Source organism: Jaculus jaculus, chromosome 3 (assembly GCF_020740685.1).
Source record: "Jaculus jaculus isolate mJacJac1 chromosome 3, mJacJac1.mat.Y.cur, whole genome shotgun sequence".
Classification (NCBI taxonomy): domain Eukaryota; kingdom Metazoa; phylum Chordata; class Mammalia; order Rodentia; family Dipodidae; genus Jaculus; species Jaculus jaculus.
Genome location: NC_059104.1, coordinates 184,087,312 through 184,102,301, shown reverse-complemented (window position 1 = coordinate 184,102,301; position 14,990 = coordinate 184,087,312). Strand labels below are relative to the sequence as shown.

The window sequence follows — 14,990 nt, the reverse complement described above, 5'->3', positions numbered from 1 at the left end:
CACCATTTGTTAATGAGGCTGTCTTTTCTCCAGTGAATATTTTTGGCATTTCTTTTTTCAAAAACCAGGTGGCTGTAGCTGCCTGGATTTACATTTGGGTTCTCTATTCTATTCTATTGATCTACATGTCTATCATTGTGCCAATACCATGCTGTTTTTGTTACTGTGGCTCTGTAGTGTAGTTTAAAATCAGGCATGGTGATACCACCAGCCTTATTTTTGTTGCTCAAAATTGTTTTGGCTATTTGAAGTTTTTTGTGCTTCCAATGAATTTTAAGATTTTTTTTTCTGTTTCTGTGAAGAATGCCATTGGAATTTTGATGGGAATTGCATTAAACATGTAGATTTTCTTTTGGTAAAATTGACATTTTCACAATATTGGTTCTTCCAATCCAAGAACATGGGATAGCTTTCCATTTCCTAGTGTCTTCTGATGTTTGAAAGTTTTCATTGTAGCGATCCTTCACTTCCTTGGTTAGGTTTGTTCCAAGGTACTTTTTTTTTTTTCTTGAGGCAATTATAAATGGAAGAGATTCCCTGATTTCATCCTTAGTATATTGGTAGTATACAGGAAGGTTACTGATTTGTGTGTGATTATTTCGTATCCTGCTATTGTTAAAAAGTGTTTAGCAGCTCTAACAGTTTGCTAGTATAAAGTCTTTAGGGTCCTTTATATATAGAATCATATCATCTGCAAATAATGATAATTTGATCACTTCCTTTCCAATTTGTATCCCTTGTATGAGTGTCTGTTGTCTTATTGCTATAGATAAGACTTCTAGTACTATATTAAATAAAATTGGAGACAGTGGAAATCTTTGTCATGTTCCTGATCTTAGTAGAAAAACTTCAAGTTTTTTCCCATTTAAGCTGGACATGGTGGCACATGTCTTTAATCCCAGCACTGGGAAGGCAGAGGTAGGAGGATCACTGTGAATTTGAGGCTACCCTGAGACTAAATAGTGAATTCCAGATCAGCCTGGGGTAGAGTAAGACCTTACCTTGAAAAACAAAAAACAAAAACAGTAAGTTTTTCCCCATTTATTATTATGTTTGCTATAGGTTTGTCATAAATAGCCTTATTATGTTGAGATATGTTCCTTGTATTCCCAATTTCTTTAAGACATTTACCATGAAGGATGTCAAATGCTTTTTCTGCATCTGTTGAGATGATCATGTGATTTCATCCTTCAGTCCATTTATATAGTATATTACATTTATCAATTTGCATATGATAAACCATCCCTGTATCTCTGGGTTAAAATATAGTTGGTTGGGGCTGGAGAGATGGCTTAGCGGTTAAGCGCTTGCCTGTGAAGCCTAAGGACCCCGGTTCGAGGCTCGGTTCCCCAGGTCGCACGTTAGCCAGATGCACAAGGGGGCGCACGCATCTGGAGTTCGTTTGCAGAGGCTGGAAGCCCTGGCGCGCCCATTCTCTCTCTCTCCCTCTATCTGTCTTTCTCTCTGTGTCTGTCGCTCTCAAATAAATAAATAAATAATTTAAAATATATATATATATATAGTTGGTTGGAGTGAATGATCTTTTTAATATATGTTTATATTCTGTTCACCAATATTTTGTTGAGAATTTTTGCACCTATGTTCATGAGGGAGATTGGTCTGTAATGTTTTTGTTCTATCTTTGTTGTCTGGTTTTGGTATCAGGGTGATGCTGGCTTCATAGAAGGAGTTTGGTAGAATTCCTTCCTTTTCTATTTTATGGAAAAGTTTGAGAAGCATTGGTGTTTGTTCTTCCATGAAGGTCTGGCAAAATTCACCAGTGAATCCATTGGGGCCTGGACTTTTTTTTTAGTTGGGAGATTTTTTTATAACTGCTTGAATCTCCATATTTATTACAGATCTATTTAAATGGTTTGTCTCATCTTGATGTAATTTTGGTAGGTCATATAAATCTAGAAAATCATCCATTTCTTTCAAATTTTCAAACTTAGTTGAGTATATTTTCTTAAAGTATGTCCTTATGATTTTCTGAATTCCTCTGGTATCTGTTGTGATGGTGCCGTTTTCATCTCTAATTTTATTAATTTCTATCTCTTCTCTCTTTCCTTTGGGCAGATTTCCTAAGAGTTCATCAATCTTGTTTATCCTTCCAAAAGGAAACTCCAGTATACTCAACTAAGTTTGAAACTAAGTGTTTCATTGATTCTTTGTGTTTTTTTGTTTCTATTTCATTAAGTTCTGCCCTAAACTTTATTATTTCTTCCTGTCTACTGATTTTTGATTTGCCTTGTTCTTCTTTTTTTTAAAGATTATGTACATACTTTTATTAATGTCATTTAAAGGAGAACATAAAGTCCCAACTTTTTAAACTTTTTATTTATTTATTTATTTGAGAGAAAGAGAAAGAGGCAGAGAGAGAATGGATGTACCAGGGCCTCCAGCCACTGCAAACAAACTCCAGATGAATGCACTCCCTTGTGCATTTGGCTTATGTGGCTCCTGGGGAATCAAACTGGGATCCTTTGGCTTTGCAGGCAAATGCCTTAACCACTAAGCCATCTCCCCAGCCCTGCCTTATTCTTCTTTTTCCAAGGCCTTAATGTGAAGCATTAAATTGCTTACTTTCCACCTTTGTAATTTCTTAACATAGGCACTTACTGTTATAAATCTGTCTCTTAGGACAGCCTTCATTGTGTCCCAAAGGTTTTAGTATGTTGTATTCTCATCATTTGAGTCTATGAATTCTTTGATTTCCTTTTGATTTCTTCAATGACCCATTCATCATTCAATAGTGTACTGTTTAGTTTCTGTGATTTGGTGTATGCTCTATAGCTTTTCTTGTTCATTTATAGTTTAAACCCATTGTGATCAGGTAGAGTACAATAAACTATTTCAATTTTCCTTTATTTGTTGAGATATTCTTTGTGTCCTAATATATATGGTCTATTGTAGAGAATGTTTCATGTACTACTGAAAAGAATGTGGATTCTGCAGCATTTGGATGAAATGTTCTGTAGATATCTGTTAGGTCCATTTGTTCTGTGACCTCATTTAATCCAGATGTCTTTCTGGTTGTTTTAAGAGCTTTTGTTGTTGTTGTTGTTTATTTTTATTTATTTATTTGAGAGAGACAGAGAGAGAGAGAGAGTGGGTGCACCAGGGCCTCCAGCCACTGCAAACAAACTCCAGATTCATGTGCCACCTATGCATCTGGTTTACGTGGGTCCTGGGGAATTAAGCCCCGAACCGGGGCCCATAGGTTTCACAGGCAAGCACTTAACTGCTAAGCCATCTCTCCAGCCCCTTTCTGACACCCATGTCATTAGGCTGAGATAATGGGGTTCTCGTGTTGTTTCCCTTGGTAACAGCCCCCAGGGTCCTGGCTATGTGGGAAAACAATCCTAGAGTCATGTTTTCTGATAGGGCCCCTCCCTCACGGGGACGCTGCCTGGGCTTTCATTCCTGTCATCCACATCCAGGGCAGCCAGGCTGTGGCTGGCAATGTCTGCTGATCTTGCTGGTCCTATCACCATGAGTTCTAGTGTGATGACATAGGCTGAAGTGCTTCCTCTGTATCTGAGGACCAGCTTTGCAGAGATGCCAGAGGAGTCCTGGGTTTTATCAGCCAACCAATCAATGTGCTCACAGTCCACACGCAGCCCCATTCCAGAATATTAGAAAGAGATGGGCATCTTAGGTGGAACTGACTGTGCCATTAATAGTGGCTGTAACTATGGTCAGAGCCACATGGCCAGTTCCAATGCCCTGCTTTTGCGACACTCACCTGGCCCTATGTCTTCTAGTTCTTTTACTCACTTAACAAATACTTACTGAGCATCTCTTACTCACCAAGCCCTGTGCCTGTGTTGGGTGCGAAGACACAGAGGTCGCAGCCACATGTCGCTTGCAGTTTCCTCAGGGACCCGGGCCTCTAACAGTGCCCTGAGTGACAGGAACAGAAGGAGACATTCTGGTTGTTAGTCATGAGTTGTGCCCTACCCGCCTCAGTGGCAGTGGGTGTCGGGGGAAGTTTGTCGAGGTGAGGCCTGTAGTGGGTCTTCCAGGACAACCATGAACTACTCATAGGAGGAAGGACTGCCAGACACGAAGACAGGGAGGTGAGGGATGATGGTGAGTTCTGTCTCACCGAGGACAGCGCGCCCAGGTCATTCACAACCGAGTGCACAGTGTTCACGCCCTGGCTTCTCTCCTGAGGCAGGCGGCTTGGCAGGCGCTTGAGTACAATGAAGGTGTATTTGCCATCTCGCTCAGTGCCCTGTGCTCAGGGTCCAGACCACACAGTCAGGCCTTAGACTGTGCTCTAAAAAACAAACAAACTAATCAGCCGTGCATGGGAGCTGGAGACAGGAGGGACACCATTCACAGCAATCCTCCTATCTTGGCCTACCAAGTGCTGGGATGAAAGCTGTGTACCACCATGCCCTCCCAGGCGAGAGAGAGAGAGAGAGAGAAAGAATTGGCGTGCCAGGGCCTCTAGCTACTGCAAATGAACTGCAGGTGCATGCGCCGCCTTGTGCATCTGGCTTTATGTAGGCACTGGTGACTCAAACTTGGGTCTTTAGGCTTTGCAGGCAAGCACCTTAACCACTGGACCATCTCTCCAGCCCAAGACCTACTTGAAGAAAATGATACCCCCAGCAACCCTGAACTGCCAACAGCTCCTTGGGGAAGGACGGGTTCTGGTGAGTCCCTGTCCCATCCATGATAGATGGTTGACAGGCCCAAACTCCTGCAGGTCTTGTGCGGGTGACCCCAAGTGCTGTGAGCTGCTGAGTGCACCAGCCGCATCACATCCAGAAGACAGTGTGCCACGGCTCCCTCCCCGTCCTCGGCAGGGTATCCTGAGCCGTGCTGGGGACGATATAGACGTCCCCTCTCCTTGTATCTTGATGAACTAGTGGACTTAATTAGGGTTACTTACAGGAACATGGTGATGGGTTATTTACAGCAGCTTGGGCAATGTACCAGTAGCTACACCATTGAAGAAAATGTCCACCCTCCCTCAGCAACTGCCTACAAAGCCTCAGGGAGGGGTGGAGCCTCATAAGCCCTTGGCCTCCACGACAGATTGCTGACAGCCCCGATCCTGGGCAGGTCTTGTGCAGGGCATCACTGCTGCTGAGAGCTCAAGAGCGCACCAGCCATCTCATTCCCGGAAGACGGCATTCCACAACACTCCACCCCTTTCTCGGGCTCTGGATTCTCTCCATCCCGTCTTCTGGGTGCTTCCCTGAGCACTGGAGTAATGTTCAGGCCAAGAACCCCATAGTCGCTGATCTCAGCACTAAGACCGGTTAGAATCTCTGTCCAGTGCACAGTCTTCTCCAACCCAAGCATGGAGTCTATGGGCATAAATATCTTTGGAAGGCAGTTTGACAGGGCTTTTTTTGTTCTTGTTTGTGTGTTTGAAATAGGGTTTCACGAAGCCCAGTCTGGCCTTGAATGTGATATGTAGCTGAGAATGGCCTTGAACTCCTGATCCTCCTGCCCCCGCCTACCAACTGCTGGGATTAAAGGCATGGCTTTACATGGGTCCTGCGTAAGCAAACTCAGGCCAGCAAGCTTTGCAAACAAGTGCTTCTAACCACTGACCAATCTCCTCAGCCCCAAAGACTTGTACTTTTGATAGTTGCCTTTCAGACTTGTGTATAGATGATAAAACTTTCCATATCTAACCAACTGGGCATGGTGGCACACACCTGTAATCTCAACACCTTGGAGGGAGAGGCGGGCGAATCAGGAGTTCAAGATCATTCTTAGCTACATGGTGAGGTCAAGGCAAGCTGGAGCCGCATTAGATCCTGTCACAGCTGCACCTCGGTCTGTAGTCTTCTAGGTCACGTGAGGTTAGCTGCACCTCGGTCTGTAGTCTTCTAGGTCACGTGAGGTTAGCTGCACCTCGGTCTGTAGTCTTCTAGGTCACGTGAGGGTAGCTGCACCTCGGTCTGTAGTCTTCTAGGTCACGTGAGGTTAGCTGCACCTCGGTCTGTAGTCTTCTAGGTCACGTGAGGGTAGCTGCCCAGTGTTTCCTGCTGCCTCGCTCAAGGTCTGAGCGCTGTCAAGTTCTTCTGTTTGTGTTTCATTTCTGTTTTTTCTAAGTCGCATCAAAGGGATTCATTCGGAAGAGGAGGAGGAAGAGGGATCTCCTCTCAGTCGTATTTCCAGCCTCTCTGCTGCTTTAGAGTGGTGGGGGCGAGTGGGTGCACACGCATGCATGTGGACGCCAGGCGACAACCTCAGGTGTTTGTTCCCCGGAGCGCAGACCCTGCCTTTGAGACAAGGTCTCCCATTGACCTAGAGCTTATCAAATAGGTTAGACTGGCCAGCCAGAAACCCAGAGATGAGGGATCTTCCTATCTCCCCCTCCCTACCCACCCAGTTTTGTTTATTTTAGTCTATGTTTATTTGTTTCAGATTTTATATTTTAACTTTCTATTGACAACTTCCCTACATATAAACCATATATTATAATCCCCTCCTGCCACCCTGCCTTTTGCCCTTCCCAAATCACCCCTTCACTCCACCCTCCATCCCTTCTTCCCAACAAATCTATCTTCTACTTAGATGTCATCATTTTTCCCTCCGATTCTGCAGGTCTTGTGTAAGTGGCATCAGCCACTGTGAGGTCATGAATATCCTGGCTACTCTGTGTCTGGAAGACAGTATTGTATGATGCATCAGGGATCTCCGACCAACAACTCACTGTGGAGTATCCCACCTCTGGTGCTGAAATTTTCTAGTAACAACCGAGTTTCCAGCTACCACATTATCCACATCCACAAGATACTTCTGCCCAAGCTCTCTTTCTTTCTTTTTTTTTTTTTTTTTTTTGGTTTTTTGAGGTAGGGTCTCACTCTGGTCCAGGCTGACCTGGAATTAACTCTGTCATCTCAGGGTGGCCTTGAACTCATGGCGATCCTCCTACCTCTGCCTCCCGAGTGCTGGGATTAAAGGCGTGCGCCACCACGCCCGGCTCCAAGCTCTCTTTCTTAAACATGAGATAGCGAAGGAGGAGTTTTCCATGTGACTTATTCATGACGTCTTTGATTTTGATTATCCTTCCCCACCTCCCACCGTCCCCCACCCCTCCATGTCCTATTGACTGTGCCCTTCCTTAAGTGCTCCCATCCCCCTCCTCCCTGCGGCCCCTTTTAGCTCCTTGACCTGCTGACTACTCCAATTTGCATGCAAATCTAAACACTTGAAGCTGGGATCCACATATGAGAAAGAACAAATGGCATTTGACTTCCTGAGCCTGGGTTATCTCACCTCATACAATCTTTTCCAGATCTATCCATTTCCCTGCAAATTTCATAATTTCATTTTTTTCTCTACAGCTGGATAAAGTCCATTGTGTAAATATAGCACATCTTCATGATCTCTTTGTCAGTTGATGGGCATCTAGGCTGCTTCCTTTTCCTAGCTGTCGTGACTAGAACAAGAAACGAGGATGAGCAAGCTCTCTATAGTAATGACTAGTGTCCTCAGGATATATACCAAGGAGCCGTAGTGCTAGCTGGAGGGGGTTTTGTTGTTGTTGTTTGGTTTTTGCTTGTTTGTTTGTTTTGGTTTTTCAAGGTAGGGTTTCGCTCTAGGCCAGGCTGACCTGGAATTCACTATGTTGTCTCAGGGTGGCCTCGAACTCACGGCAGTCCTCCTAACTCTGCCTCCCAAGTGCTGGGATTAAAGGCGTGCGCCACCACACCCAGCTTGGAGTTTATTTATTTATTTATTTAATGTGCATTCTAGAGATCAAACTCCAGTCCTATGCTTGCATAGCAAACATGTTTCCCAATGGAGCCATCTCCCCAGCCTCACCTTAGAGTCTTATAAAGCTTTATGTGGTCCAGGAAAATGGAACAGGACCTCCAGTCTTCAGCCACGACAGCTGATGCCCAGCTGCCTGCTCCCTGTCCCCGCAGTCCACCAGAGCAGCCGCCGCCTCAGGCGTCCCATCTCCAGCATCAACATTCCTGAGGCTGTCACACCGACCCCAGAGCAATGGGATGGTCTGTAGAGAGTCTTTGAAACAGCGACTAGTGATCCTTCTCCCCCAGTCCCCACGCTCAGGTGAACCTAGAAATCTGCGCGGTGGCATTCCCTCCAGGAGGGAGCGAGAGAAGCGTAAAACCCTGTTTTCATCCCTTAGTCTCTCCCTGTGACAGCCAGGACCACACAGAAATTAATTGTATCATAAGCATGCTTTGTGTTGCTGCTTGGAAATGATCATTTTTTATTTTATTTATAGCTTGTTTCATTCCTCAAAGGAGTTCAGGCAGCTCTAAAAATAAAGACAATAAAACAGAAAAAAAAAAACATGCAAGCTTAAAAAAACATATGGCCAAGGAAAACTTGCAGTAGAATAAAGTGTTAATTGTAATGGTTTTTGCCTACGAAGTCTCCCCAAGAGGTAGTGAGTCCTCCTGTCATCACAGACATGGTTCCATCTTGCTGGAAGTTTCCAGCCCATCGCGCTCTGGGTAACTTCTTGCTGTGGCTATGGCTGTTTTATGGTAACTGGGCTGCAGCCAGCACTGTCTGACTGATGGCCTTGGACTTCTCTTGAATGATTATTCACAATAAATTCCCAGGAGACAGATTACAGGATCAGAAGGTCGGGACTTCTGTGTCACTCTTGCTACAAAAAGCATCAGATCGCTCCCTTGTGGGCTGTACCAATCCCCCAGCCTCCCCTGTAGCCAAGAGGAGAGCCCAGCGTGGGAAAGAAGGCCTTTGGTCTGGGGCAGGTTGCACCCTCTCCAGCAGAGCCTCTCTGAGCTGGTCTGATATCTGGATAAGCTGAGGGGGGCCTGAGAGGGCCTTAGAATTACTGGTGCCAAGGGACAGTGCTACCTCGCCTTCTGTTCCTCAGGCTAGTGATGGCCGGGGCACAGAGCTGAACAGGATCGTCCTTCCTTCTGCTCCCTAGCCAGTGATGGCTGTCTGTGTCCCTCACACTATGGGTATAGCCAACAAGGTTTATACTACCCCTTGGCAACTGTAAGAACTGTGATATTGTGTGGGGTACATGAAACCAGCCAGCCTTCCTCAGGAAGGGCAGTCAATGCATGGTCATGAATAATATTGGTACTGATTCAAAACCTTAGAGTTGGGGCTGGAGAGATGGCTTAGTGGCTAAGACACTTGCCTGCAAAAAGCCAAGGATCCTGGTTCGATTCCCCAGGACCCACGTAAGCCAGATGCACAAGGGGGCCGCGTGTATCTGGAGTTCATTTGCAGTGGCTGGAGGCCCTGGCGTGCCCATTCTCTCTCTCTCTCTCTCTCTCTCTCTCTCTCTCTCTCTCTCTCTCTCTCTCCCTCTCCTCCCCCCCCCCTCTCTCTTTCTCTCTCTCTCCCCCTCCCTCTCAAAGAGATGCATAAATAAATAAAATATTTTTAAAAACCCAGAGTTGAGCTGGAGAGATGGCTCAGGGTAGAGGATAAGATGTGAAGGTGGCTCCTAGGGGTGTGGGTGGTTGCAGCCTGGATCAGGGCTCCCTTGGGCATCTCACAGGTAGGGCCAAGGCACAGAGAAGGGCTAAGCTAATTGCTTATGAGGTGAGATGCTCAGGCCTTTCTGACCGGTCCCGGAGCTGTCACCGCCTTCCCTCCTCTGACGCCGAGGAGGAACCTGGGCACGTGGAAGCGTCAGGCGAGACAACATGGGGCGTTGGGGAGGCGAACGGCCTTCCCCAGGCAGCGCAGCTTAGCTCCATCACAGGGACTCCGCCCTCCTGCGACTGAAGTCCAGCTCTGTCCTGGAGCTCCCCGGAGTGAGCTACGCCCAGATCTGAGGCCGAGCTGGGCTTGCACTCCCTGGAGTCAGTGCCTATGGGAGAGAGTTAGAAATCCCTCCCAAGAGCCTCACGGAGAGTGCGGCTTGGGGAGATACAGGGGCCAGAGGCGGGGAGGGGGGGACATCAGATTTGAGACCTCCTGAAACAGAAGCTGGCCACTTCCCAGCCAGGCTCCACTCCCCACCGCCTTCCCCCTGGAGCACCATAAGATCATTTAAACCTTTATTTAAAGGTTTTCGTCTCAGAGACACAGGGTGTGCGGAATGAGAGACTGCAGAGAGGCAGAGTAAGGAGCTGTGGGTGCCCCACGCCCCAAGTCCAGCATACAGGCTGGGGTGAAGCCCCCACTCCAGGCGCTGCCCATCTGCCTGCCCACGCTCACCTTCCTCCCCCCCTCCCCTGTGCTTCCTCTGCAGTTTTCATGAACACAGCCATCCCCATTGCTGCCGTCCTCATCGTAAGTGGACCCCCACCTCTCCCTGGGACTGGGCTTGGGGTGGGGGGACACAGGTCTGGCCCTGCTCCTCGGGGGTCTTGGAGGATGGGCCCAGGGTGGGGGCGGAACATGGATGGATTCCTCCTTACTCCACACAGATAGGACATAACTGTCCTGGAGATTTAAATTTTTTATTTATTTATTTTATTTGAGAGCAACAGACACAGAGAGAAAGACAGATAGAGGGAGAGAGAGAGAATGGGCGCGCCAGGGCTTCCAGCCTCTGCAAAAGAACTCCAGACGCTTGCGCCCCCTTGTGCATCTGGCTAACGTGGGACCTGGGGAACCGAGCCTCAAACCGGGGTCCTTAGGCTTCACAGGCAAGCCATCTCTCCAGCCCTGTCCTGGAGATTTAACGAGGTGAAATTTTTGAAAAAAATAGCTATTGGTTTTCTTAATTATACAAATGCAACATGTTTGTTGAAGAAATGCTGGGAGGTTCAGAAAGACTGCAAAGAGAAGTAAGATTTCCCAGGCCCCACTCATAACATCTTTAGGGTGTTTCTTTCCAGCCTTTTTTAAGACCCATGATATATCACTTCCACAGAAATAGAATTGTGCTGCATACACAGTTGTGTAACCTGCCTTCCTTTTAGATTTAAGAATATACCATAGATAGCTCCCCATATCGTGAATTAGCATGATAGGTCTAAAAGGGGGCTTTGGACTAAAGCTGTGTGCCAGTTCAGCCTAATGGGCAGATCAAATGCCTTCAGAAAGACCCAGGCCCTTGGGAGCCTGCTCTGCAACTGCAGTCCTTTAGAAAGATGTCCGTATTCCTCCAGGGCTCTGAGCTGTGTGGTGTGCACAGGCTGTCAGCTTACTTGGGAACTCACTGTATGATTTATTGAGCTGGTTCGTGGCCTGTTCCCTGGGAACTGGGGGTAACAGGCGAAGGAGCCAGCCAGGTAGCTGGGGACAGGGACAGGGAGGAGGTGGCTTTGCAGTGACTATCTTTGCCTTTCTCCCTGCTGAGAAGTGGAAAATGAACACCTCAAATGCGAGGGAGAGCCTAGCACTGTCCTCACCCTGAGGGCCTCCTGTGTTTGCTTGAGGTCGGGTCTCACTCTAGCCCAGGCTGACCTGGAACTCACTCTATAGTCCCAGGCTAGCCTTGAACTCACAGCGATCCCCTTACCGCTGCCTCTTGAGTGCTGGTATTGAAGGCGTGCGCCACTGGCTACCCAGGAATCCTCTTTATTTATTCCTGGCCTGGAGGAGCAAGACCAGGAAGGACAACCCCAACTCCAGTATGAGCCCCCACCTTGCTGGGGTATTTCTGTGAGATGAATGAGGAAGATGACTGTCCCTAATTGGAACGTCTCCTCTCCCCACCAGCCCTCAGGCTTCCTGACCAGGGCAGGGTGTTCACTGAGTGGGAAGGGACCACACCCTGAGGCCCCCTGGCCTCCCTGTGTCTCTCTCCGTAGACCTTCGTGGGCCATGTCAGCTTCTTCAAAGAGTCCGACTTCTCGCCCTCAGTGGCCTTTGCCTCACTCTCCCTCTTCCACATCCTGGTCACGCCGCTGTTCCTGCTGTCCAGTGTGGTCCGCTCCACGGTCAAAGCCCTGGTGAGGTGAGAGGAGGGGCTGGGCGAGCTGCTGCAGAGGCAGGTCATGGGTCAGCCCCAGGGCTTGCTCTGGTGACCCCTGGAGTTACAGGTTTCCATCCCAGGACATACCTCCCTGGTGACCTGGGCCCCCCTGAAGCTGACGATGACTTGTTAGAGGAGCGGTGACCATGCGAGGCTTCCCAGCACATCCCTAGAGACAGGCGTTCTCACCTGCTTCTGGGAGTGGGGACTTAGTAGCAACTCCAATATTAACTGCCCCACTCACGGAAAAAACAAACCCTGAAATTAGCATCTTGTGAATTCTATCCACTGGCCCTGGTTCCACCCCCAGAGCCACTCAGAACAAGTGCTCCCCAATGTCACGTGGTAAACTTGGGGTGCGAGAAGACACTCCCTGACTGAGCATACCCTGCTCTTTCCCCGATTCTGGAATCCTCCCAGTCCTGCCACGCAGCGGCCCCTCCCCCACCCGTGCGGCTCCGGTCACTCTGACTGGCCCTTAGCACTGGAGCTGGACGGGCAGTGGCCTTCCTGGGGCATCACCCTCTTGGGAACAGAGGAGACCTGAGGGCAGAAGCCCAGGCTGTGCCGGAACCCGTGTGGAGCTCTGGAACAGCTCCTGAGGGCGGGGGGGGGGGGGGTGAGTGCTGGCCTAGAACAGACTTGGGTGCCATCCCCAGCTCTCACCAACCCTGCACAGGAGGGCCCACCTGTAATCCCAACGCTCAGGACATGGAAGCGGGAGGGTCGGGAGTTCAAGGTCATCTTCAACCACATAGCAAGTTGGGGACTGGCTGGGGATACATGAGACCCTGTCTCAAAACCAAACAAAGCAGGAGCCTAGCCCGCCATGAGGGACAGCCAGCCTTACTGTGTCCACTGGGACCACACACAGCAAATGTCCTCTGTGTCCTTCAGCCAAGGAAGGAGACACCCTGGTCTCGTGGGTCCTTGGCAGGTCCTGGGCAGGTGGCAGGAAGAAGTGTCAGTTGGAATGAGGTAACATTGACGGGGGACGATTTGAACGAGGAATCTCTAGCGGTGGTTCAAAGCTAGAGGGGAATTGTGTCCAGCAGATTTCTGACCAGGGTTAGCTGATGGAAATATATTAACCTCCACTCCCAGGACCAGCTGCTCCGCCTCACTTTACTGACCGTGGCATTGCAGTTTCTCTGCCTGCCACCCCCACTCCGGCCCTGGCACTCTGCATAGAAACCTCAAATGCGAGGACACCGTGCCTGCTAAAATGCCACGTCACTGTTTCCATCTTTGTCAGATGCTCCAAAACCCACTGTCTCTAGACATGAACACGCAGCTGGCTGAGGCTGTGAGGGAGGGTGGAAGCTGGGACAAGCAGGACACAACTGAAGATGAAGGAGTCAGCTGTGCCCCAGTCAGGGCTCATGGGGCAGAGCTGGAGGTAGACCACAGGGTCAAGCAGACAGAGCCCGACAGTGTGCCCCTCTGAGGGCAGAGGCCCAGAACAGACCACCCAGAGCCTCTGCAGCCCCATACTGCTCCTGCCCAGAGAGCCAGGAGGGCTTGTTGCATTTGACCCAAGGGGAGATGGGTTGTGCATAGTCCCAATCCTCCCTGGACAGCCTCCACACCCTGGGGGCGGGGCCAGAGTGCACTGAAATAGGAGCTCTCCAGGTGCCGCCCTCTGTCCCTAGGGAGCGATGGGAATAGCTTCCTCCTCTGTGGGTTGAGAGAATAACCCTGCCCTCAGCAGCGTGTTATGGGGAGAGATTCCATAATTCTTTTTTAAAAAATATTTTATTTTTATTTATTTATTTGAGAGAGAGAGAGATCCAGAAATAGGCAGGTAGAGAGAAAGAATGGGCGCCCCAGGGCCTCCAGCCACTACAAACAAACTCCCAATGCGAGCACCTCCTTGTGCATCTGGCTTACGTGAGTCCTGGGGAGTCGAACCTGGGTTCTTTGGCTTTGCAGGCAAGCACCTTCACCACTAAGCCATCCCTCCAGGCCCCATAACGCTTTTAAACCTAGTGCCTGGCATGTAGAACAACTTAACCAAAAACCAGCAATTGTGCATGCCCTGACTTAGTCTCGAGCAGTCTTAGTGCTGGCCAGCCTTAACTCGGATGGCAACTAGTAAAGCCCCCACCGTGTGTGCTTCAGCCTCTCCATCTTCACGGACCACCTTTAGCATGAGTCCAGCCCTAACCTAACCGAAGACACCTCCACCCACGCCGCGCCTGGTCAGACTTACGAGTCAACCCTTTAAAAAAGCTACCAGGGAGGGAGGGAATTACCATGGGATTTTTTTTATAATCATGGAAAATGCTAATAAAAATTTTTTTAAAAATGAAAAAAAAAAAAAGCTACCAGGCACGGGGGCACATGCCTTTAATCCCAGCACTTGGGAGGCAGAGGTAGGAGGATCGCCATAAATTTAAGGCCACCCTGAGTCTACATAGTGAGTTCCAGGTCAGACTGGGCTAGAGGGAGACCCTACCTCGGAAAAAAAAAAAAAAAAAAAAAAGCCTTTCAGGGTTGAAGAGATTGCTTAGTGGTGAAGGTACTTACCTGCAAAGCCAAAAGACTCAAGTTCAATTCCGTAGGAGCCACATAAGCCAGATGCACAAGGTGGCACATGGGTCTGGAATTTGTTTGCAGTGGCTAGGGGCCCAGGCTCGCTTGCGCTCTCTCTCTCTCTTTCTCTCTCTCTCTCTCTAATAAATAAATAAAATATTTTTTAAATTCTTACAAGGGGCTAGAGGGATAGCTTAGTGGTTAAGGCATTCATTCACCTGCAAAGCCAAAGGACCCAGGTTCAATTCCCCAGGACCCATGTTAGCCAGATGCACCAGGGGATGGATGCATATGGAGTTTGTTTGCAGTGACTGAAGGCCCTAGTGCGCCCATTCTCTTTCTCTCTGCCTCTTTCTCTGTCAAATAAATAAATAAAATATTTAAAAAACATTCTTACAAGATGGACAAGGTAGCACACACTTGTAATCCCCATTCTTGGAATATAGAAGCAGGATGATCAGGAGTTCAAGGCTAGCCAAAGCTATATCGTGAGTTCAAGTCTGGACTATAGGAGACCGTATCTTGATTAATAATAATCAAGGAAATATTTGTTACCCACCCATATGGGGATGCTCACTGGGTATCA

At 48.4% G+C, this 14,990-nt stretch overlaps 1 protein-coding gene across 1 annotated transcript in view; it reads left to right on the top strand.

Moving 5' to 3' along the window:
- Nucleotides 1-14,990, top strand: part of Abcc8 (ATP binding cassette subfamily C member 8) — a 100,501-nt gene that overhangs the window by 50,593 nt on the left and 34,918 nt on the right. Inside the window, exons 11-12 of the mRNA XM_004650830.3 lie at nt 10,196-10,236; nt 11,706-11,851. Of these exons, the coding sequence (XP_004650887.1) occupies nt 10,196-10,236; nt 11,706-11,851 (187 nt within the window). The remainder of the gene's footprint in view (nt 1-10,195; nt 10,237-11,705; nt 11,852-14,990) is intronic.